The sequence below is a fragment of the Heptranchias perlo genome, chromosome 3 (assembly GCF_035084215.1).
Source record: "Heptranchias perlo isolate sHepPer1 chromosome 3, sHepPer1.hap1, whole genome shotgun sequence".
Taxonomy (NCBI): domain Eukaryota; kingdom Metazoa; phylum Chordata; class Chondrichthyes; order Hexanchiformes; family Hexanchidae; genus Heptranchias; species Heptranchias perlo.
The window spans coordinates 120,417,434-120,444,504 of NC_090327.1; the positions used below are offsets into that span (position 1 = coordinate 120,417,434).

Here is a 27,071-nt window from a genome sequence, read left to right on the forward strand (position 1 = left end):
ATGATCCAAAGCTAACCCTCTCCCTATTCACTGGTTGTTCTGTATTTTGGGTGGCTTTAACTGAATTAAATGTGACAGGTTGCAAAATTGCTTATTTTAAGTGTTGAAACAAACAATTGAATCAGTTTTTTTTAATATACAAAAGAAAAATATCACATTGCAAATTAAAAAAGGAACATTTTAAAATTTGACTGGCTTGGAGTTCCTTCAGTGGCTCATGAAGCATGCAACAACCATGCAGGCCAGAATATCCCAGGTTTGTTTCCAAATCTATACTGCTTTAGCTGATGGGAGCAGGAATACTATAATTATCCTCGTATGCTTGAACCAGAGAGATGGAAACACCACGCTTGATCACCAGTAACCCACTCCAAATGGTGCATGTGTAGGGAAGTCAGGTTTGGGCAGGACCTGCCTCAGATTTAAAGCCCACAAGGTAGAACAGCCTGCACTCACCATCTAGACTCTCAAATAGTCACTTGGGAGAGATACCAGAGAGCAATCAACACCTATAGAACAGTACCGCAGCATGAATCAGCACCTCCAGAAGAGAGAACTGCAGGGGGTAGGGCGACGTCCAGGGGCAAAATAAACATTTTCTAAAAAAAGGGTTGAAAAGGCTTTAGGAACATCGGAACAGGAGTAGGCCGTTCAGCCCCTCGTGCCTGCTCCGCCATTTGATAAGATCATGGCTGATCTGTGATCTAATTCCATATACCCACCTTTGGCCCATATCCCTTAATACCTTTGATTGCCAAAAAGCTATCTATCTCACATTTAAATTTAGCAATTGAGCTAGTATCAATTGCCGTTTGCGGCAGAATGTTCCAAACTTCTACCACCCTTCGTGTGCAGAAATGTTTTCTAATCTAACTCCTGGAAGGTCTGGCTCTAATTTTTAGATTGTGCCCCCTTCTCCTAGAATCCCCAACCAGCGGAAATAGTTTCTCTCTATCCACCCTATCTGTTCCCCTTAATATCGATCAGATCACCCCTTAACCATCGAAACTCCAGAGAATACAACCCCAATTTGTGTAATCTCTCCTCGTAACTTAACCCTTGACATCTGGGTATCATTCTAGTAAACCTACGCTGCACTCCCTCCAAGGCCAGTATGTCCTTCCGAAGGTGCGGTGCCCAGAACTGCTCTCAGTACTCAAGGTGCGGTCTAACCAGGGTTTTGTATAACTTCTGCCCCCTTGTACTCTAGTCCTCCAGATATAAAGGCCAGCATTCCATTAGCCTTCTAGATTATTTTCTGCACCTGTTCATGACACTTCAATGATCTATGTACCTGAACCCCCAAGTCCCTTTGGACATCCACTGTTTTTAACTTACCATTTAGAAAGTACCCTGTTCTATCCTTTTTTGATCCAAAGTGGATGACCTGACATTTGTCTACATTGAATTCCATTTGCCACAATTTTGCCCATTCACCTAATCTATCAATATCGCTTTGTAATTTATGTTTTCATCTACACTGCTTACAATGCCACCAATCTTTGTGTCATCGGCAAACTTAGATATGAGACTTTCTATGCCTTCATCTAAGTCGTTAATAAATATTGTGAATAATTGAGGCCCCAAGACAGATCCCTGTGGGACTCCACTAGTCTCATCCTGCCAATGTGAGTACCTACCCATTATCCCTACTCTCTGTCGCCTTTCCCTCAGCCAACTTCCTAACCAAGTCCGTACTTTTCCCTCGATTCCATGGGCTTCTATCTTAGCTCACAGTCTCTTATGTGGGACCTTATCAAATGCCTTCTGGAAGTCCATATAAATAACATCCATTGACATTCTCCTGTCCACTACTTTAGTCACCTCTTCAAAAAATTCAATCAGGTTTGTCAGGCATGACCAACCTTTCACAAATCCATGCTGGCTCTACCTGATTAACTGAAAATTCTCGAGGTGTTCAGTCACCCTATCCTTATAGACTCCAGCATTTTCCCCACAACAGATGTTAGGCTAACTGGTCTACAATGCCCTGGTTTCCCTCTCTGTCCCTTCTTAAAAAGCGGAGTGACATGTGCAATTTTCCAATCCAGAGGGACAGTTCCTGAATCTAGAGAACTTTGAAAGATTATAGTTAGGGCATCTTCAATCTGCTCACCTACTTCCTTTAAAACCCTGGGATGGAAACCATCTGGTCCTGGGGATTTGTCACTCTTTAGTGCTATTATTTTCTTCATCGCTGTTGCTTTACTTATATTAATTTTATTGAGTCCCTGTCCCTGATTTTCTTGGGATTTCCGGCATGCTATCCTCTTTTTCTACTGTAAATACTGATGCAAAGTAATTGCTCAACATGTCCGCCATTTCCCCATTGTCAATGACAATATCCCCACTTTCAGTTTTTAAGGAGCCAACACTGCTCCTGACCACCCTCTTTTTCCTAATGTAACTATAAAAGTTCTTCGTATTGGTTTTGATATCCCTTGCAAGTTTCTTTTCATAGCTCTTACTATCTGTTTTGTGACCCTTTGTTGAACTTTGTATCTTTCCCATTTAGCAGGATCTGTGCCATTTTTTGCCTTTTTGTATGCCCTTTCCTTATGTCTTATACTGTCCCATACCTTTTTAGTTGTCCATGGCTGTTGTTTTTGGCAAGTAGAGTTCTTGCCCCTCAGGGGTATAAACCGGTTCTGTATCACATTAAATGTTTCTTTAAACATTTCCCACTGATCATCAGTCGTTTTACCCATTAACAGATTTGCCCAGTTTACTGTGGACAATCTCTGTCACATCCCATTGAAGTCGGCCTTACCCAAGTCTAGAATCTTAGCAGCTGACTCACTTTCAAACACTACATTGAACTCGATCATGTTATGATTGTTATTGGATAGATGTTAGTGTACAGTTAAGCTGTTAACTAAATCTGGTTCATTACTCATTACTAAATCTAGTATGGCTTGCCCCCTTGTTGCCTCTAGGACATACTGTAGAAAACTATCCCGGACACACAAGAAATTCACTACCTTTCTGACAGTCTGCTTTTCCCAATCAATGCGAAGGTTAAAGTCCCCCATTAAGACCACTATGCCTTTCTTACACGCTTGTCCAATTCTCTGCACTTCAGAGCTGCTGCCAGGGGTCCTATACACAATTCCCACTATAGTCTTAGATCCTTTCCTATTTCTCAATTCAACCCATAAGGTCTCTGTTGGCTGCTTACCTCTCGTTATATCCTCCTTTATCATTGAAGTGATTTCATTTCTAATCACTAAGGCTACTCCTCCCCCTCTTCCATTTTCCCTGTCTCTCCTGTAGACCTTATAACCAGATATATTTAGTTCCCAATCCTGACCATCCTGCAGCCTTGTCTCAGTAATAGCTATCATGTCATACCCTCCAATTTGAATTTGAACCTGTAGTTCATTTAAATTTATTCCTTGTACTCCATGCATTTGTACATAGAACTCTTAGTTGGGCCACACACCCTAGCCTGACCTTCAGCTTTGATGCTGGGTTAATCACCTTACACCTTCTAGTTTTCATTTTATCTGTAGTGTCTAAAGTACACTTTCTTTCTGCTGCTCTACCCATTTCCCTTTCACTTGTTCTTGAACAACTGTTTGTACTATTTGTATTGTAAATTTCCCCTGGTCTTCCCTTCTCTTGCTGCTCTCAACTTTACTCCCTTCTGACGCCCCGCTGAGCCACCCGTGGTGCCACGAACTTGGCTCTTGCTGCTTTCCCGATAAGCCATCTCCCCCAACAGTATCCAAAGCGGTCTATCTGTTTTAGAGGGAGATGGCCCCAGGGGACTCCTGCTGTACCTGCCTAGTCCTTTTACTCTGTCTGGCGGTCACCCATTTCCTTTCTGTCTGTGTAATCTTTACTTGCGGTGTGACTACCCCATTTAACGTGTTATCCACTATAGTCTCAACATCACTGATGCTCCACAGCGAATCCACCCGCAGCTCCAGCTCCGAAATACGGTTAGCCAGTAGCCGCAGCTGGACACACTTTCTACACACGGTCGCCAGGGACACTGGCAGTGTCCATGACTTCCCACATAGTGCAGGAGGAGCATATCATGGGTTTAAATTAACATGTTTAGAATTTTTAGTAAATCTTTATGACTAACTTTCATAAATGCTAAAATTGCCAATCCCCACCAATGCAATTTTTTTTCAACAAACCCAGTAACTGAGGCCATTTAATATAATGTATTTTTCCAAATGCTGATTTGGTAAGCCTGTGGATGCAAGCATTCCAGCATGTGTATGCTCCTGTGAAGCACCTTGGGACGTTTTACTACATTAAAGGTGCTATATAAATGCAATGCAAGTTGTTGTTGTATGTGGTACCCAGAACTCTCTCTATAACAAATCCGTGACTGAGGGGAAGTCACGTATGAAGTGCATGTTAAAAATCCTATATCTATTGATAAAATTACATTTCAACAGCAATCTTTAAAACGTGGTTCTGCAAAAGTGTTTCAAACTTGAATTCCAATTTATGATGGAAACTTCCCTGCCAAACTTCAGTTTAAAAAGCTCTACAGATTACATACACAGCGGGAAAGGCAGATCTTGACTATATGCCAACTTAATTTGTGTATACAGGAAGAAACTTAACTTCTTGAAAACATCTGACTGCTAATAGACATTAATAGTATCAAGGGCATGACAGTTTTCAATCCATGATGTTCCTATGGACTATTTACAAAGACAGTGGGGAGGACAGTCCCCCATTCTGCTTTAAAAGAGAGTGAAGAATGCAAACTCACTCCAAGTTTGCTAAGAGATTTCGGAATTTTGGGGGGAGAAGTTGTTTCTGCTGGAATGACAAGTCCAAATGGCTTTATAAACAGCTTTTGAAGAGCTTAACAATCTATATTATCTTTGGGAGCTGCTGCAATTGAGAATAAGCATATGCTTCAAGATCCTTATTTTGATTTAAAAACAGAAAATGCTGGAAATACTCCAAGTCAGGCAGCATCTGTGGAGAAAGGGTTAACATTTCAGGTGCTGTTGCCATTTACAGCTCTAGACCCATCTTTTGTTTCATCACTTGTCCCATTACCACCCTCCTTGCCTTGCACCATCATTCCCTTTTGTTATTTAACTGCTCCTGCCCTCCTATCACAGATCTCCCTCCCCTTCTGTTCTTTCCTCCTCTCCCCTTCCTCGCGCGCCCCCCCCCCCACCCCACAACCTTTCCCTGGCTTTGCACGTGCTCAAAAACTGTTAAATCTTTAACTTATTCCAGTTCTGACGAAAGGTCATCGACCTGAAATATAACACTTTCTTTCTCCACAGATGCTGCCTGACTTGATAAGTATTTCCAGCATTTTCTGTTTTTATTTCAGATTTCCAGCATCCACAGTATTTTGTTTTTGATCCTTATTTTGATGTTGCATTGCATTGTCCTGCTCCAAAAATTGTAAAATATTGTTTGGTTAATGCAACTCTAACTTCAAACATGCCAGCATCCAGTCACTTATGAAGTTCATTTAAAATCTCGAGTACAAGTTGAAGGTAACCTGAAATGTTCAGACATAAATTTTTCTTGGGGTGAGGGAACAAAGAGAGAGAGAGAGGAGGGAAGGAAAAGTAATAGGGTGAGAAGTTGTAGAAAGAGATCAACCAACTAGTGCACCCAGACATAAAAGTAAAGTAACCTGACTACTTTTCTCACTCAACCTCTATGAAAAATCACACTGCTTCTGTAACAGGTACTGAAGGAAAAAAAAATTACATTTCCAGAATAGGATGGAAGAATCGACACCACCACCCCCCCCCCAATTTGACTCATCAAGCCTGTTCCTTCATAGGCCATATCCAATTGGCACCATCATGGATTTTACCTAATTCAGTCTCAAGAAAGGTTCTGCAAAGTTCCTCCCTCTTCATACCCTGCAAAACAAGACAAATGAACTAGAACTTCAGAATACCCTCCTTTATGCATGTTATTTTATTCATCCCTTATGACCAGCCTTCCATCACAGGACATCTCCAAAGTCTCAGCAGTTCAGTAACTATGTTCTACAAAGCATCTGATTTATCCTGATCTATACTTAGCCTCATAGGTAGGTCATTTTCAACAATGGCTTCTCTTCCCACCATACCGTTCCTTCCAGATTCCTGCACTGAGCTTTCCTTGGCCCCCTCCTATTCCTCATCTACAAGCTGCCCGTTGGCAACATCAGCCACAGACATGGGGTCAGCTTCCACATGTATACTGACCACACCAGCTCTACCTATCCACCCACTTTCTAAAGCCCTCTACTGCCTGTGTTGTCAGATAGTTTACCCTACATCCAGTCTTGGGTGAGGTCCAAATTCCTCCAGCTAAACATTGGGAAGTCATCATCTTTGGCCCCCACCACTAACTCCATAACTGTACCACCGATTCCATTCCCCTCCCTGGCCAAAGTCTTAGGCTGAACCGGACTGTTTGCAACCACAGTGACCCTGAGCTTATCCAAGACATTGTTGCACGTATCCTATCCAACACCAAGTCCTGCTCACCCATCATCCCTCCCCTCCCATTGTCTCCAAGTTTCACAACACCTCAAATTTAGAATTCTCATCATGTTTAAATTGCTTCATGGCCTCACCCTTCCCTATCTCCAACTTCCTCCAGCCACCATCTTGAATTCACCATTCCTCTGACTCCTGCCTCTTATGCTATACCCCCCCCCCCCAAAAACAACCTTCACCCCACCATTGCCGCCTTGGCCCCAAGCTCTGGAATTCCCTCCCTAAACTACGCCTCTCCCTCATCTGCTCCTTTAAGATCTTCCTTAAAACCCACCTTATTTGATCAAGCTTTTGTCACCCCTCCCAATATCTCCTCCTTTGGCTCAGCATCTAATTTTTGATAATGCCTCTGAAGTGCTTTGGGGTGCCTAATTCCCAGACCCAAGGAGTCAGATTTCACACAGTAGTGCAAAACATCAGCTGCAAAGTATGTTGAATTGGGGTGGTGACCGTCAGCTCCAGGGTTAGACTGCAGCAAACATTAGCAGTGCACTGACATCCTGGTAAGACGTGTTGGATTCAAAGGAACTTTAATTTCTGCACATTTATACTGCTATGAGTGCAAGTGCATATACAAACTTCCTTGTAGAACACAAGGGCTATGTGCAATAAAAATGTTTTTGATGATCAAACACCATTAAGCTTGCTAACCCTAGAAAAGCAAGTACTTTGACTCACACTGCTTCGTGCTTAAAATGCTCCTCCAGGGACTAAGCAAGGACACTCACTTATGAGAATATGACTATATCTGCAGAAGCATTTATTACAATCTCAACCATGAGTTCTAGCAGATTAGCAGCTCCTGAAAAACTGATGTACCGTCACAAACAAAACCATCCATCTTTGGAAAGTTATTTTGCTGTGTAACTGCTGAAGCACTTCAATTGGCTTGTCACTGATCTTTCAATGGAAAAACAGAACAGCAAGTTGATTAAATCAACACTGCAGCCAATGCTAAGCTTCAAACAGGAACAGTGCATTGAATCACATGAATACAACAAATTCCATTGTTCATCACTCCAATGGCCTTAACTGATCAGTCTGTATGCCTGTATTAAAAGAGCAGTATCCAATGCAAATAAATTAATGGGAAGTGGCGCAAGGTAGTTCCAGGATTTTCTTCTCCCACTCAATTGTAATGCTACAGACTTCCATTAAATTGAACACTAGCTCTTGTATCCGCATTGATCACATTATCTCTACTTTCCTGTACTATAAAGGCTAATCAAAATACCCAAGTACAGTTGCAATGCCAGGGTTAAGAACTTGCATTGCACAAACTGTCACTAAATTTAAGCAAGTATACTTCCATCTTTAAATTCCTGAATTCTTACATACAAGAGATTAGTGAAAGTGGGCTTGCTGGTTTGACAAATGCATATTTCTTTAAATAGAATTTTATGTATTCAGTAATGGAAAAATGAGCAGGGAAAGAGGTTGCTTGCCAAAGTTATGTTTGCTTAACATTCTCCACGTGTCTTCAAAAACTTGTCTACACCACAAATACCACTTCCTCTGGACAAAAATTCCAACTGGAAGTTTTCTACTGAAACCCTATAGCTGGATACCTTTACGGCAATTTTATAGATGTGAACATCCAATTTATAATTTATAGCGCATCGCCCTGCCCCAGTATTTATTTCCATTTTGTGCCATTTATATTTTACAAATCAAAACAATTAACCCAAGGTGAACTTCAAAGCAAAGAATACATTAATAACGTATTCGTCTTAAAGTTGAGATTTTCATAAGATTCAGTTTGAATCCTAAAGTATATTGGATGTATTAAAAATGCATTCACAAACACCAGGTTCAACAATCATCTTATTTTCCATATTTACATAAATTGTCGTGTTGCTCTGGTCAGAGTTTGAGATGGTCAAGAAAAAGAACTTTAATATGCCTAATCTTTGCATTGAGATAGAAGTGAGTTTTCTACTCCTTACTGAAGAAATAATTCATTGTCTACCAAAAGAAGAACGTTTTAACCTATTCGAAAGCACGTCATGGAGATTCAATTTGAGACAAGCTGAAACTCAGCACCAGAAAGGACCAAGACAAAAATATGTAACATCTGAAGGGGCAAATTACAAGGGAATGAGATGAACTGAAAGAAACTAACTGGCAGATGCAACTTAAGGACGTCATGAGGAAAAATGGAATATGCTTCCAACTATAACGTGAATGCATAAAATGCATGTTTACGGAAGAGAAACAAATGGAAGTTAATAAACAACCACCAAAATGGATGCAGATGGTAATTAAAATTAAAATTGGGGGAAAAAAATATAGAACTTAGTGAGAAAGGAGGCCAAACATTGAGATATACAAAAACAGCTTTAACATAATATTAGCAGCGCAAATTGGCATATTGGTCTTTAAGTGAAAATAGGAGTCCTGCCATATTGAGCCACCTGCTTGGTTGAATTACTGCTACAGGGCCAACATTTCAGAGTACACATGGCCAGCCGCACCAGCTCGTGGAGATACCAAATCAATGGGCTGCCTTGGGAATTGTAGCCACCACTCCTTTTTAATCTGTACAGATTGCAACCAGATTGTGGATATTCATCGACACTGATGACGGTACCATTGTTACTCGAGCTAGTGGTTTTTCCACCCTGGAAACCACACACATTATCGACATGAAACTTATGGTTGAGTACTGCCTGAAATGGTGTCATTGATCAAGTACCATCAAAGACCATCTTCTCTGCCTTCCGCTTGCACAATTCCAGTGGCGAAGAGAGAAGCAGAGCAATTCTAGTGGAGAAGAAAGCAGCCAGTTGCTTGCCATTTTAATTCCCCTTCACACTCCTACTCTGACCTCTGTCCTCAGCCTCTTGCACTGTTCCAATGAAGCTCAACATAAGCTCGAGGAACAGCACCTCTTTCATTTAGGCACTTTACAACCTTCCGGACTCCACACTGATTTCAATAACTTCAGATCATAACCACTGCTCCCATTTTTTTGGTCAGCTAGTGCTGGTAATGGTTCTACTCCTGCCATTTACAGGTACTCCTGAACAATCTTTTGTTTCTTAACCTGTCCCATTACCACCTTCCTTGCCTTGCACTATCATCCCTTTTCATTTAATCACTCGTGTCCTCTACCCTATCATAGACCTTCCCTTTTGTTCTTCCCTCCCCTCTCCCCTCCAGCTCTGCACTTGCTCAAAAACTTTAACACTTAACATCTTCCAGTTGTGATGAAAGGTCTTCGACCTGAAACATTAGCTGTTTCTTTCTCCACAGATGCTGCCTGACTTGCTGAGCTTCTCCAACATTTTCTGTTTTTATTGCATAATTCTAATGCTTCTCAAACTCCATATCATCTTAAATGGTCCACCTCAGACATGACATCACCCAGTCTACTTGGGCGTCACCCTCAACCGATCACTAACCTACAAAAACCATCTACTGAAAACTGCTGAGAAAGTCAAAACCTGAAATAATCTAGTCACCAAACTTGCCAACTCTGCCTGGGGAGCAAAGGGTTCCGCTTTACGCTCAGCTGCAGAATACTGCACTCCCGTTTGGGCTCACTTCAATGCACACTAAACTGGCGGATACTCAACTGCACACTGCTATATGTCTGTGTCAGGCAGATTGCGTCCTACTCCTCTTTCATAGTTATCAGTCCTCTGCAATATAGCTCCTCCTTCTATAGCTTAGTCGTTCAGATGCAGTAGCAAAGCTGGTGAATGGATTTTGACAAAATCACATTTCCAATTAACTGATTTGTTCTATCCACCAACCACGTAGCTCTGAGACACCCAATGTCAACTTTTTGATATTCCATGACTTTTCTTCACCAACTTGCTAGCAAAAATGAAAGAACGTGGAATTGGTGTCAACCTTTTGACATGGGTAGGGAATTGGTTAGGAGGTAGGAGACTGAGTAAGGATCAAAAACAAAATACTGCAGATGCTGGAAATCTGAATTTAAAACAGAAAATGCTGGAAATACTCAGGTTAGGCAGCATCTGTGGAGAAAGAAACAGTTAACATTTCAGGTCAATGACCTTTCGTCAAAATTGGAAGTAATAAAGATTTAACAGTTTTTAAAATCAAGTAGAGTCTGGGAAAGGGGGAGGAAAGAACAAAAGGTAGGTTTGTAACAGGGTGGAGGGCAGGAGTGATTAAATGACAAAAGGGATGATGGTGCAAGGCAAAGGGGTGATAATGGAAGAAAAAAAATGGGTGCAGAGATGTAGTAAAGGCAACAGCAGAACTATTTACCAGCACCTGCTGTCTGAAAAAAATGAGAGCCGTGGTTATGATCTGAAGTTATTAAAATCATTGTTGAATCCAGAAAGTTGCAAAGTGCCTAATCGAAAGATGAGGTGCTGTTCATAGAAAATTTACGGCACAGAAGGAGGCCATTCGGCCCATTGTATCTGTGCCAGCTGAGAAACGAGCCACCCAGCCTAATCCCACTTTCCCGCATTTGGTCCGTAGCCCTGCAGGTCACGGCTCTTCAGGTGTACATCCAGGTATTTCTTAAATGAGTTGAGGGTTTCTGCCTCTACCACCCTCTCAGGCAGTGAGTTCCAGGCCCCCACCACCCTCTGGGTGAAACAGTTTTTTCCTAATTTCCACTCTAATCCTTCTACCAATCACTTTAAATCTATGCCCCCTGGTTATTGACCCCTCCGCTAAGGGAAATAGGTCCTTCCGATCCACTCTATCTAGGCCCCTCATAATTTTGTACACCTCAATCAAATCTCCCCTCAGCCTCCTTTGTTCCAAGGAAAACAACCCCAGCCTATCCAATCTGTCATCATAGCTAAAATTCTCCAGTCCTGGCAACATCCTCGGAAATCTCCTCTTGCACCATCTCTAGTGCAATTACATCCTTCCCGTAATGTGGTGACCAGAACTGTACGCAGTACTCAAGCTGTGGCCTAACTAGTGTTTTATACAGTTCCAGCATAACATCTCTGCTTTTATATTCTATGATGTGGAGATGCCGGTGATGGACTGGGGTTGACAATTGTAAACAATTTTACAACACCAAGTTATAGTCCAGCAATTTTATTTTAAATTCACAAGCTTTCGGAGGCTACCTCCTTCCACATCGTTCACCTGAGGAAGGAGGTAGCCTCAGAAAGCTTGTGAATTTAAAATAAAATTGCTGGACTATAACTTGGTGTTGTAAAATTGTTTACAATTTATATTCTATGCCTCGGCTAATAAAAGGAAAGCATTTCATATGCCTTTTTAGCCACTTTATCTACCTGTCCTGCTACCTTCAGGGATCTGCGGACATGCACTCCAAGGTCCCTCACTTCCTCCACACCTCAGTATCCTCCCATTTATTGTGTATTTCCTTGCCTTGTTTGCTCTCCCCAAATGCATTACCTCACACTTCTCTGAGCTTCCGTTGAGCTTCATTGGAGGCTGAAGACAGAGGGGTGGGAGTGGGACAGAGAATTAAAATGGCAAGCAACTGGAAGCTCGGTCACACTTGCGGACTGAATGGAGATGTTCAGCAAAGTGATCACCCAATATGTGTTTGGTCTCCCCGATGTAGAGGAGACCGCATCATGAGCAGCAAATAAAGTATACTAAATTGAAAGTACAAATAAATCGCTGTTCCAACTGGAAGGAGAGTTAGGATAATGGGCATGTAGTCCAATTGGTAGTATGTGACTAGTGGTGTCCCAAGGGATCTGTAATGGGGCTTCAATTTTGCGCAATATTTATGAATGACTTAGATGAAGGAACGGAGAGCAGCATATCCAAGTTTGCTGACGACACTAAGTTAGATGGCACAGTTAGTGTAGATGAGAGCAGAAAGTTGCAACGGGACATTGATAGATTGAGAAAATTACTTAGAAAGTATTGATTAGAAGTAATCAAATACAATATCCACATAATTAAAAGCCACGTCACACATTAAATGAGTAGACTGGTATTGTAAGTGCACCTGCAGCAGAAAAAAACAAATCAAGTATACACTCAATACAAGGGTTGACTCTGAAAGTCCCTTGTTTTTGTCGACAGTTATATTCATTTGACTAATGGAAACATTTACGGACAATTGGACCTGTAGTGGAGTTGTAAGCATGACTGAAGGCAGCTCAGTGCAAAGTACTGCAGGCTGGTACTGCCAAGTCTGGCTGTCACAGAAACAGGCAATTGTCTCTAGACAGATAAGTTTTGTTTATTCTTAAATCAATACAGTGGAGCCCTTTCTTCGTGAAATCTTTATTTGTCACAACATTTCACTTTACTGGGAACCAACTGATAAGCATTTCTGACCACTTGATGAAATCCTTAAACTGCAGAATCACAGCACAGGAGGCCATTTGACCCATCGTGCCTGTGCTCGCTCTTTGAAAGAGCCATCCAATTAGCCCCACTCCCTTGTTCTTCCCCCATAGCCCTGCAAATTTTGTGCCCTTCAAGTATTTATCCAATTCCTTTTTGAAAATTACTATTGAATCTGCTTCCACTGCCCTTTCAGGCAGCACATTCCAGATCACAACTCGCTACATCAATAAATCTCATCTCCACTCTGGTTCTTTTGCCAATTACCGTAAATCTGTGTCCTCTGGTTACTGACCCTCCTGCAACTGGAAACAGTTTCTCCTTATTTACTCTATCAAAACCTTCATAATTTTGAACACCTCTATTAAATCTCCCCTTAACCGTCTCTGCTCGAAGAACAAACCCAGCTTCTCTAGTATCTCCACATAACTGAAGTCCCTCATCCCTGGTACCATTCTAGTAAATCTCCTCTGTACCCTCTCCAATGCCTTGACATCCTTCCTAAAGTGTGGTGCCCAGCTGAGGCGTAACCAGTGTTTTATAAAGGTTTAGCATAACTTCCTTTCCTTTGTACTCGATACCTCTATTTATAAAGCCAAGGATCCCGTATGATTCTTTAACAGCCTTTTCAACCTATCCTGTCACCCCCAAAGATTTGTGTACATACACCCCAGCTCTCTGTTCCTGCACCCCCTTTAAAATTGTATCATTTTGCCAGTATCCATAATGAAGAATGATCCTGAGACAGTTTCTTAACTGATCGCTTCAGATAAGTAGTGAAATGAACAGCATATTTTCCCAAATAAATGTAATTTCGAGCCAAAAAATTTCTGAAGCTGAACTGCATTAAGCTTGTGAGGAATATGTAAGAGTTGAGAGCGCAAATTGAGATGAAGTTCTTCACATCTGCAGGCATCACATTTCCATTGATCTCAGAGACACATTCCCACTGCTCTTTGTGGACCACTTACAGGACTATTAGCAGTGAATCAATCAAAACAAGCAATTTCACTAAGCAATATTTGCATAAATGCTTACTGTAAGACATCTGATCTCACTATAAGCAGGTTCTATTGCATCTATAGAAGGCAAGCCTTTTTCTCGAGCGGGAAGGATGTCTATAGTGCAGGACAGAACAGTTTTCCACTCAACGCCTAGTGTTAAGCAATCCCAAGTTCAGATATAACAGAATCAAAAATAAAGCTCCCTCTGCACTACCCCAATAGGCTTTAATCTCCCCCTCTGCTCTGCCCCTTGCCCTCGAAATGATCATGCTAGTTTGAGTTTTCCATACCAGCTATTATCGCATCTGAGTAGGACTGCCAAGTCATGCCTCATTTGGGGCAGTTTTATGCTCAACAGGAACAGAGTTGAGAATTGCTTAACTGATTTCACTTAGGAGCCAAACACTCTATTCAGGCTCAGTTGGATTAAAACCTAGGTGATGAGGTGAATGGAAACAATCCATTCACTTCATTTAAAAAAAATCAAACTCAACCCATTCATCGCGCTGTTCACCAATGAGAAATATTTTACCATTAAAAGCAAATATGAGTGATTCCCGCATCACACTTTTAAACACTACTGGAGCTCCTTAAAGTTAGGAACTCAAACCTATATTGAAATTGTACTATCAAAACAATCTGACTATGAATCATACCACTGAATAATGCACAGGCTGATCAGATAAGATGAGCAGCGTGGGCGAGATCTACTAATGGGTTAGTTGAACAATGCATTGAGAAATGCAGCATGAACTGAATTACAAAGGTAGGCAATTCACACCATTTTGATGTTTTTTTGAACACGCGATCTACAACAATTTTAGTTGTTTGCCATGTGTAGTACTGGTGATTCCGATGTTAGGTAACCAATAACCAGTGGCAAGTAGCAGGGTTGGCTACTGCACAAAAATTCTGTAGCACCAAACCCTTCAAGGAGAGATGATTTTAGTTAAATTGACCCATAATTCTTCATTTGAAACATTATTTGACCAGGCTGTGAAATGATTACCCACGTCATACGTTTCTATGATAGTCAATTTTAGTGAATATTTTTTAGTTGCTACCATTTGCACACTTTTATTATACTTTCCTCTCAAGTCAAATTTTCACTGTGTGCATGTAGCTCCTACACAAGGTTTAGCAAGTTACGTTTAGCAATCAACTGTCAACCTACAAATTATACCAATTTTATTTTTCTTTACACATTTGTCTGAAACTTTAGGGCCAAAATGCTTAATCTTCTGATCAACCTCACTAGGTTCAGCAGGCATGATCCAAGATCAACTAGCATTTAGCTTAGGAGACTCCTTCACAACAGTTGTTACGAATGTCAAACACTCACTGCAAAAAGTGAACAAATCTACAATGCAAGTATAAAACTCGGGTGAAAGTGCTTTCCTAATTGCTGGAGATACTTTCTTGGCTGTTATGTATTCAGCATGTTTAAAAAAAAACAAATCCACTCACTTCATCTTGCCAAGAAACTAAGTAGCCAGGCCAAACTTAAATGCTCCTGGTTTAAAAAAAATACAAGTTTGAAAGGGTTTTCAAAATATCCCACATCTATTCAGTCTATAATTTTAGCACAGATTCAATGTTTGGTTTTATTTTTTAAACCAGTGAAACCTCCATTACCCACCAGTAATACCGCAGGCTTTGGAATGAAGACAAGTATAAAACAAAGAAAATGAAGTTAATCTCTCTTGGGCTGATGCCGAATTATGCCAGACAGAAGACTGGTGTTAGTGGACTGCACAATGACGCAATGTCTGGCGCAAGGCTTTGTCCCATGCAAACACTGGCAGACAAACAGGGAAGGTGAATAATGGAGGTCCTACTGTATCGCTGCAGTGATATGTATTTTGAATGTAAGGAGTCTTACAACACCAGGTTATAGTTGGACTATAACCTGGTGTTGTAAGACTCCTTACATTTGTCCACCCCAGTCCATCACCGGCATCTCCACATCATGTATTTTGAAGACATCGGAAATGTGTGGCAAAACAAGAAAATCAGGTACAAGTTTGAACTACAACAAGCAGCTTCAATGTACTACCTGCTCTTGGCATTCATTTCATCTTTACCTTTGCAAGGCCTTTTGAACTGAAGTGACTTGGACAAATTTATAACTTGTGTCAAATACAGATAGTGGCTATGAGGAAATAGGTTGTTCTTTGGCAAAAAAGCAACAGTATTATAAAATTCACTATCCAACTCTATATAAAATAGATGTAGTCTGACAGTTTAATCGCCAGGCATGACTATATACCAGCACTTCATCGATAACCTCTTAATAGTCAATTGGAGTAATTAGATAGCATTTTAAATTTATGTTTTAAAAAAGCTTTCAACACCAAAGTTCTATAACGGTGTAGCTTTTTGTCATCTAATCTGCAGATTATATTGGAATGCTTCTTCAATTGCAGGTAGACTGAAATTTACAAAAAATGGCAACCAGTTAGCAAATTGAAACAGGGATACTTGTCCCACCTCTCCAAGTGCACCTGTTAGAAAATAAGCAGACATTTATGATGGTCATTGCAAAAATTAAATTCAAAATAAGTTAAAAGTGCATCAATCCAAAGTTACTTGAAACTTTTTTTTTAAATATAAAGATGAACTGGCAAACAAATGGTTTGCAGATCGAGGACATACCATTACTGTTTTTTTGATCCTATGTGAAGGGCCTGGATACTCTGCTGAATACAAGTCTGTCAGAAACAAAGAGTTGATGAGCGTCGACTTTCCTAATCCTGATTCACCTGCAACATAAACAGTTTCAAAAAGGTTTAGTGTCAGATAACTGATGTTAACAAATGACTTGCATTGCCTGCAGTCCTTAAGAATCTTGATCCTCTTACCATTTAACTCTTTAAAAGAGCTCATTTAGAGCTACAGTGGTTACTAGAGATTTGCCGAATTTACAGTCAGAGATTACATGCTCACAATTTTACTGATCGCCCGATACAGACAATTAACACTCAAAACATCAAAAGCTACCCTTTACTTTTCAAATGCATAAACATTCCTTTCTTGCTTAAAAATACAAATCCTCTGAAGGTATAGTAATAAAAAAAATTAGCAAAATTGAACTAGGTTGTGGTTTGAAGCCTTCTTTGATCCCATGACACAGTCTATCCCTCATTTCCCATCCTACTCTCTACCCCATTGACACTTGCTCTTTTAGCCATTTCTCCCCAATCCTCTGGAACTCCCTCCCAAAATCCCTTTGCCTTTCCTCTCCTTTTCCCAATTTCAAAAGCCTAAAAAATTTCCTTTCCCACTGCTTTTCTGGTTCTGCCCCTTAACTCCACTCAACCTATACTTTCTATGCAGTGCCAACTTTAATTTACTCAATCTGCAAAGTACTCTGGGATGACTTTATAAATGCAAGTTGCTGTTGACTCAGGAGACAAGTTCACTCAGAAAAGGAATTGCCAAGGCAGCGTTGAAGAGGCACTGTTCTCTAAGAAATGGTCCAATATCCTAAATATGTACCCAATGCGAAGATCAAAATCCATTGCAAACAAAAAAGCCCTCCCAACTACCTCTTCCAAAGCCCAAGTGTTTTATTTCATGCCTTGCTTTGGTTAATTATCTTCAAACTAAAACCGAGAGGTGAAATGAGTGAGTTATTGCCAGAATAAATTCCTAGGATCATTGCCACTTCACTGGAGAACTAATACATTTTAACGTCATTTTAGTGTTATTAACACAACAGTGCTTGGAATGTATTTGGGCATGTTGGTGGGCCCATGCAGAGAGCTGGAGTTGTGGTACTAATTAGGTTTCCCCTCCAATTTCCAACATGGTATCAGGAGGGCCAATATCAGGCCTGACCATTCCCTTTCACCCTCCCCACAGGAAAGGCAAAAGGGATCATGTCACTTCGCTCCTTCACACCTCCCACAAAGGAACTCAAGATTGACATTGAAGGCCTAGCAAGTTGACTACCTAAAAGATCCCGTCAACCAGCAAATGAGGCTGAAGGAGAAAACAAAAATAAAGGTTGTCTGAACACAAAACCGCATCAAGTAATACCACAAGAGCTTTAAGGTTGTTAAAACTCTTCAGTGCAAATATTGACACTCCCAGGGACCACCTGTCCTAACTTCTCAGTGTTAGCTACACAAAAGATTTCTAGGTTTGCTAAGGCTCAAACACCCTAAACTGTGGCATCTATGGTTAAGAGACATACCCAATGTTTTAAATGACATTTGCAGCAAGAGGCTATTTCGTAGCAAAAGTCTGCACATTAGATGCCAGCCAGTAGCTCAGTGGTAGCACTCTCACCTCAAGCAGAAAGTAGTCAGTCCAAGCTCACTCAAAACATGGCACATAATCTAGGCTGATGCTCCAGTACAGTACTGAGGGATTGCTGCTCTGTCAGAGGTGCCGTCTTTCAGGTGAGGCGAGAAGCCAAGGTCCCATCTGCACCCTCAAGTGGACATAAAAGATCGCACTACACTATTCGAAGAGGAGCTGGGGAGTTCTCCCAGTGTCCAATTATCCCAAAACCAACACCAAAAACAGATGATCTAGTCATTTATTTCATTGCTGTTTGTGGGAGCTTGCTGTGCACAAATTGGCTGCAACGTTACCCACATTACAACAGTGACTGCACTTAAAAAGTACTTCATTATAGAGTCAGTTATTACAAACTGGTTTGAACTTCTGTCCAAAACAATTGTAACACATTAAATTAATTTATATATTGTATAAAAATACACAATTTCTCTCCTGTGTTTTGCAATCAGGTCCAATTGTATTATCACACCAAGACCTGTGTACACTTTTCCCCACACGCATTTGGAGCAGAGTCTGAGATTCTGGAAAATCTGGGGCCTTGGCAAATTTAAGTGTTTGAGATTTTAGGGGATTGAAGTAGTTCATTAAGATTCTCCATCTACGTAGAACTTCAAGGGCTCAGTGCAGAAGTTGAAACAATCTGTATTTTGTAACTTTATTGTTTTAAGTGCAGAGCTTTAATTGGAGAGGGGGAGGATCAGGAATAGAGTTAGGGTCCTTGTTTGTCTTATCAAAATGCATATTATGACTGTGCAAGTAAATTGTAATTGTTCGTCATTCCTTTAAGGGCAAGGCAGAAAATTATAAAATGTTGACATTCAATCCTGTTGCAACGCTAAACCTCATAGAAGCATATTGATGTTGTAATCTCTTCAATACAATGTCAAAAGTCATGCATGACACTAATTTGGTTAAAATTTTTATACCAGAATATCCATAATTTGATCAAATAAACATCATATCCACTCATGGTCTCAAATCTGATCAGGAACATTTCATCAATTCTATTCTGCTGGGTCTGGTGCCAGTTCCCATGTCTTTCCAGCTTCCAAGTAATGAAGAAATCTACTCATGACTGCAATCAACTGGTGAATTAAAAACAGTTCAATTACCTATTTAGAATAATTGGAACATTAATCTCAGATCCATTACCGTACTCAAGACATTTACAGATCTGCTTTGGAAAAAGTCTTCAATGGCTTTTTTTGAAATTAGTGTTAAGTGCTGCTGACTACTACAAGATGTCAACCCATTTACTTTTAAGAGGTTTAGGATGGGTATTCCGGAGAGTAGAAACAAGATGGCTAAAGGCTCTGCCCCCATGGTGGGAATCAAGGATCAAGCGGGTTATGTACAGCTGAGTTTTCCACAAGTTGTTCTTTATGGAGGGTTACTTCCATGATTTTATAAGTCAAGAGAAATAGAAAACTATGGTCATTGCTAGATCAACAAGGTGGCAACAAACGTGTTAAATCTTTTTGCTTAAACTGGCACTTCAATGAAATTATGTAAATTGTGATTGTATCCATACAGACAAGACTATTTTTTATAAAAACACTCCTGTGGATTGAAATTATTCCATTGAGACGTTAAACGGAGGCCCCGTCTGCTCTCTCAACTGGACGTAAAAGATGCCATGGCACTATTCAAAGAGCAGGGAGAGCCACCTTCAAAGAAATTGCTTGTACTTTAAGAATGAAACTATCCTTGTAATCCCAGAATCCGCTAATGCTCATCAGTTGTCAGAAAGGAACAGAGCTCCCCAAGCAGCATTTATGTTTCTACTATCAAAGGCAATCCTTCCAAGAGCTTACCACAAGGTGCTGGGTGAACACACTTGAAAAACCTTCAATACCCAATACACTAATGATTGATATGTATAGTATTTTGTCTGCTTTTGCTGATTCTTGACAGTAGTTTAGCCTGCGCAAAGTAGTCCAACATAAACAAATTGAGTTGGCAGTAGGCATCCTACATATCTCCAATAAGCAACTTGCTTAGATGAGTTACTGTGCCGTATTCAGTCAGTGTAGGAGATATAGGTTTCAATTCATTAGATGCATGCTTCCAGAAATCAAGCCATTTGCACAAGAGGTATTGAAAATGTCTGATGTGCAACACTGCCATCCAAATCTTTAAGTAATTAACAGTTGTAGTACTCAAAACTCCTGCACCCACCCTATCACAGCTATCAATTAGGGATGGGCACCAAATGCCAACCTTGCCAGCAACACCCATATCCTGAAAGCGAATTTTAAAAATGGCATCCATCATCCATAATTACCAGTGTGATTTGCGAACCACAAAGGTCAATAGAAAAGGAAATTACAGGACTCAGCTCTGAAAAGCAATTTTGTATCCTGGGACTTGTCTCAGAGAAAGCTGAAAGGAGACTTACAAAATGATGAGAGATGCAGAGTAGTGTAACTACATTTTATGACTTATACACAGAATTCCAGAACCAGCAGGCCTAGATTCAAGATAAGACAAACAAATAGGAAATTCAGACATTTCTTTAATCAAAGAGTACAAGCATGGAACAAACTGCCAGTGCAGGTGACTGAACAGGAAATTTTGAAGGGTTTCAATAAGATAAGTTCCTGGCATCAGAAAAAAAAAATCATGGACATTAAATTTTACATAAATGTAGAAACATCTACTAGAAAGGAGATAATATATGGGAGGCTGATGGACTGTTGCCAGAAATAGGGCGCTCCACCTTTCTCAGCAAGGTGGAGCAGAGGAAATGAATCAAATACACAATTCCTCAAAGTTTGGCTGCAGTGCTCCATATAGGAGTTGTCTACTTCCACACTTGAAAGTTATTTTGCTTCCACAATCAACAAAACTATCAAGTCACAGACTCAAGGGCCTGACCACCACGAGGGTCATTCTTACAGACAAAATACAAAGGAAAACTGAAATTTAGTAATTGTAAACAATTTTACAACACCAAGTTATAGTCCAGCAATTTTATTTTAAATTCACAAGCTTTCGGAGGCTACCTCCTTCCTCAGGTGAACGATGTGGATTTCCACATCGTTCACCTGAGGAAGGAGGTAGCCTCCGAAAGCTTGTGAATTTAAAATAAAATTGCTGGACTATAACTTGGTGTTGTAAAATTGTTTACAATTGTCAACCCCAGTCCATCACCAGCATCTCCACATCATGAAATTTAGTAATGCTGCTTTTGTGTAGAAAGGCAATTGTAGAAGTACTCCCAAAATAAGATCAGCACTACAATGTGAAGATTACACCTACAAACCGTACTAAAGGCAATTAAGAGCAAGACAGCACAAAATTGCTATTGAGACATACTGGCTCCACAATTAAAAAACTATAACTAGAAGCCTCAGTAATTAATGGAGCTCAGTGGATGCTATCCTATAAACCGCCGGGTGTATGTACTGTGTTTTACAACTGTTAGCTAGAACACTGTCGCTTAGATCCATTTTTCCAATCCTTTCACAAATGATTGACTGCAGAACTACAACAGTGATTCCACATATTTTAGTTCAATTAGATGTCAAATTATGTGCAAATTAAAAGAGTCATCGTTAAAGCAATGTTTTTTTTAAAATGGCATACAAGAGGCAAATGCTGAAAACAGTACTCTTGCTACAGCATTGCTACCAGTTGCATTCCAAAAATTCTTTCAATTTTTTCAATGTCAAAACATCCGTGTCTATCCAGCAAAGGTTTGCTTGAGACAATACTGGAACAGATTATCAGGGCAGACTGGATTTTCATCCACTGACAGCTCAAACAGAACTTACATTTTTGTGAAGTCAGCAAGTGGACCTGAACCATGAAGTTATGACAAACAGTGATGCATTATTGAAAAATGCTTACAACCAGCTCCACTTTAGCATTTACAGAATAACCCAGCAATGATATAATAAAGCTTTTCTATCAGATACCTCACTAGCTTATAAAAAGGATTTAGTTTTTTTTTTAAAAAAAAGCTGGGTGCTCTCATTAAGAGTGCCTGGGGGAAAAAAAACAATCCACTATAGCAGCATCAATGTTATTCAGTCATGATGTGGAGATGCCGGTGATGGACTGGGGTTGACAATTGTAAACAATTTTACAACACCAAGTTATAGTCCAGCAATTTTATTTTAAATTCACAAGCTTTCGGAGATTTCCTCCTTCCTCAGGCAAATGCAAACATTTGCCTGAGGAAGGAGGAAATCTCCGAAAGCTTGTGAATTTAAAATAAAATTGCTGGACTATAACTTGGTGTTGTAAAATTGTTTACAAATGTTATTCAGCACATTGTTAGCTATGCCATTGTATGCAACTAAGGACAAAATCATTTTAATAGCATAAACTTGCACAAAGTTAGGTTACATATATAATTGGGTCTTCGTTCTTAGAATGGTATCCCATCCTTTCACCATAAGAGTATAGTGAGTTTGACAAGTTCTGGGGAAACTCTGCATTAAGCGAACACAACATTGCAGATAGGGGCCTGGAATTTAGAGCTTAGAAGTACTATACAAATGCAAGTTGTTGTTGTAGCTCCTATGGAAGCAACACGAAATGAAGCTGTGCCAGTCCATGGAGCAATACATTGAAAGTCATGGTTGGATCGCTTCACTGTGTCGAGGGGCTGGAAGCTGCTTCCTGCTGCAGCATGGCTTGGTTTTTAAATCAGTTCTAGAAATTGATCTCAAAAATTGCTTAACCTGTTTTAGCAACTGTGTAGAGCTGTTTGGCATGTTCATGACCAAATCCCATCCAATAGGTTCCTCCTTATTGTTGCAATGGAGCCACTCTAGGACACATGACGATGATCCCTATAACTGATGCAACTAGAGCAGTGCAGTGGGAAGTCGAAGACTGTTGAATAAAAACTTCCAATAATGCCTACCTCTGCAGGTTTTCCTTGCTTTTCAACTTTTTAAAAAAATAGCAGCTGTGTTCGATACAATTGTTTTGTAAATACTTATGAAGATGTTTGCACCAAGTTTGAAAATAGACACTGTTTTCATTAGGGATACTTGCTCAAAGTTTGCAGTGAAAGTTCTTCTGCACCATTCTCTTTTTAAAAAAAAAATCAATGTTAAAACAAGTTCCAAGAGATCGGAAGCATGTGGCCAGTCCTCAATTCAAGACAGAGAAGTAAAACAAAACAGAGGTTCTGGGAAACTGACCCCACAGTGCATCCATTAGAAAACATCCACCATTCGTCACCATCAGGGCCAAAACTTCATCTCTGACACACCATACCATTCCTCGCCTCTTCCCCTGCTACAAATTAGTCAATATTTGCAAAATGATATACCCACACCACTGCATAAATAAACTCTTGTTCACTGTTCTTCATTTGAGATAAGACCCAAACATATTCAACTACCAAAGCTTGGAAGCAGTGCTGAAATGTGGGGCCTTACAAATGTTCGTCGAATAAGAAAAATACTGAGAATTGCATTTTCCTGCAGCTATTTTAAAAAAAATTCAACGGAATCAAATTATTGTGATTGTTATATCCGAATGCTCAGGCTTAGGCCCAAAGTATTAAAATTTAGGAATTAGGCCTCCTAATCACAATGTGCAGTATCTTCAGGAATTCTTAGGTCATGAATTGCATATTGCAGCTCAACTGACAAGAATATTCTCTAATCTGAATGAAGCGATATGCAGGCCTACACTTTTTTCTTAATTGTTTTTAAAGCACAAGTACTGGCATACAATTTTTTGTAGTGTGCTAGAACGATGTCTTATTGTAGTACCAACTGCACACCAAATACATCTTCAGCTTTGACACCATTATCCTTTATATCACACATTAGGTTGAACAAGGCTCATGTATAGTCGTATTTATGATGCATGATTACTTCTCAAATGTACATTATTGGAAGATGCAGTGCCAGAGATGAACTCATGTAAGGAGTCTTACAACATCAGGATATAGTCCACCAGTTTTAAATAAAACTGTTGGACTATAACCTGGTGTTGTCAGACTCCTTACATTTGTCCACCCCAGTCCATCACCGGCATCTCCACATCAGAGATGAACTCAACCTTGGTCCTGCTATTTATAAACCAAGATTTCCCTCTCAATTTAGGATGCTATCTGAACCAATTGGCTGCATTACTACCAATCATCGGTTACTATATATATCAAACCAAAACAGCAATTTTTTTGGGTGGGGGTTGGGGGAAGGGAAGAGAGGGAGTTGAACTCAAGGATTGGATGTTAAAACCCCGGTAAACTCAACACTTCCGGGCACCCAATGCCAGCTAACACACCCAGATCAGTTAGAACAATATTGGTGCAGAGTAAAGCTCCGTAGAGAAAATGCCAATGTCTAAAGTTAGTCTCAACCTCCAAAATGTATCTCCTACTACACGATTGTGGCATTTTCCATTTTTAACATCAGTTATCCTGCTTAAGTGAGGTTGCCAACTATTACTGAATTAGGGCAGCTTGTGCTGATCAATGCTCACTAGGAAATGAGTTGAGGCTACTCAAGCTCATTTCATGTAGGGCCCTTCAAGCCAGAAGGACTCTGAATCCAATGGGTCTTGGTTGTTTCAAACCTGGGATCCAAAAGTAGTCAGCATGCTAAACCCATCCTTCCTTCAAACATAAAATATGACTTTTGTCTGCAGGATACACTTACTGCATGAAGTTCCACAAGAAAATTTGAATTAGCCAATTCATCACAAGTACTCGTTAAAATAACACCTCAGCTATCTTGTACCTTGAATACAGCAGAAAACTAAGGTGCTATTTGGCTCCCATTTACTAATATTAAGCAGTGCTTTTCATATTTTTTTCTGTGTAAGGGACTGCTGAAAATGTTGACCCTCCCAGGATCCGCCTCACTTCTGAATGACTGCCAAATATCCAAAGCATAAACAGTAATGTCACTACAGAAAATATTAGTATACAGCAACAGAAATAGCATGATACCATATCAAATACAGGGAAAAAAAATAGAATTTTCAAGTTACTATGCTCACAAGGGGTATGGTTGCCCCGATAAACAGAACTCGAATGACCTCAGACCCAAGCTTACAACAGATGGAACTGCCAAGAAGCCAGTTTCGTAAACATGTTGTAAATACTGGTGGCACAAGGTAGAACTTTTAATTTGGATTCACGTCACCATGAACAATGGGGAAAGTGAAGTCGGTGACGGCCAAGAACGTGACTACCAGCACCAATGCATGTGCTGTAACTTGCATCAAAACCAAAGAAGTTATAGTAATACCTACAAGTGCTGTAGCATGCTACATGCCTATTTAAAAATAAACTATTTCTTAATTTTATTCCATTAAGTATGTGAGGCATGGTGCCAGCAGGTGCCCGTAAAAGTTTATATTATGGTAGACGTGGATTCATAATGTTAGCAGCTTTTCTTAGCTATTGTTGGAACCATCCCATACTAAAACAGCAGTTTTACTGGCAAGAGTGAACTCCAGTTGCACAGAGCCACCTTCTCAAGTGGGTCTACTATAAATTAAGTATTAAGCTGTACTAGTACAGCCATATTTTTTTTTTAAGAAGAAAATATTTATTGAACAAGCATACTTCAAACACAATTTGCGTACAAGTCAGCAAGGACAACAATAAAAGATGTACTTAACCACTAAATGGAATCAGAGAAATCTATATACATACCAGAAGCAATATTTGCATTAATACATACATGTATCAGTTACGTACATTTAAAAAAAATGGAAAACCCGGACGTCATTCCTGTCGTATGCAAGTCTGACTACAACCAATCTCAAAGGTGCCAAAAGATACCATGCAAGAGAGCACAAAAAACGAGTTTTGTATGTGAGAATTATCTATGGGTACTGAGTCTTGACTACTTCATAGGAACGCATGAATTGTTAGATGAAAGAAGACCAAGGTCCATCTATTTCACCTTCTACCATCCTGGTAATTGTTCAAATAGCAACAGCACCAAAACTAGCAAACTTCTGAAACGTGTGTTATTTGACACAATATTTCTTAACGATAAATCCCATTTCTCTGGGTATGACTTTCAATGCATCGAAAGGCTGGTATACTTACAGCAGTCCTACTCATATTTCAAACAGTCTGAAGTTTGCAGCATTAGCCAGATTAAATGTCCGACACCATTTCTGTCCACTTATCTTACAGCTCTACAGTTATATTAGGAAGTTTTCTGTAGCCATAATATTTTAGATAGATCTAAACACCTATTCCATGGAAGATGCTTCAGTGAAGTACTGACGCGTAGAACTGTCGTTTAAGGGAATTTATGGCAAAAGGCTCATTTTGAACCGGGTGTCTTAAACTTAAAGCATTAGTATAAAAAGGTGCACTGCAACCACAAGGTACATTATGATTTGCTTGCTTGAGGTTACGTTCAAAAGCTGTGAGATTAGTATCAAAGCAGAAGGATATGTTTGCTGCCAAAGTGAGCCAATGGATCAGAGAGGCTCCCAACAGATGTGGAATACAGATAATCATGAGATCCGTGCCTTAGATGTTCATGATTTTTATACCCGATTTATGTGTTGCAATCACATAAGAAATAGGAGTAGGCCATTCGGTCCCTCGAGCCATTCAATAAGATTATGTCTAATTTTTGACCTCAACTCCATTTTAGCTATGACGAAAGAGTGGATAGGCTGGGGTTGTTTTCTTTGGAACAAAGGAGGCTGAGGGGTGATTTAATTGACGAGTATAAAATTGAGGGGCGTGGATCGGAAGGACTCATTACCCTTAGCTGAGTGTTCAATAACCAGGGGGCATAGATTTAAAGTAATTGGTAGAAGGATTCGAGGGAAGCTGAAGAAAACTTTCACCACCCAGAGAGTGGTGGGGGTCTGGAACTCACTACCAGAAAGGGTGGTAGAGGCAGAAACCCTCATCGCATTTAAAAAGGTACTTGGATATGCATTTGAAGTGCCATAACCTACAAGACTATGGACCAAGTGCTGTAAAGAGATTAGGCTGGGTAGCTCTATTTCGACCAGCACAGACACGATGGGCCGA

General features: G+C 40.1%; 1 protein-coding gene across 2 annotated transcripts in view; it reads right to left on the reverse strand.

Annotated features, from left to right (window-relative positions):
• The window catches only part of LOC137319919 (septin-7), a 116,843-nt gene that overhangs the window by 59,741 nt on the left and 30,031 nt on the right, over window positions 1-27,071 (reverse strand). For both annotated transcript variants that reach the window (XM_067981810.1, XM_067981807.1), the window contains exon 2: window positions 16,430-16,536. In XM_067981810.1, the coding sequence (XP_067837911.1) occupies window positions 16,430-16,536 (107 nt within the window). The remainder of the gene's footprint in view (window positions 1-16,429; window positions 16,537-27,071) is intronic.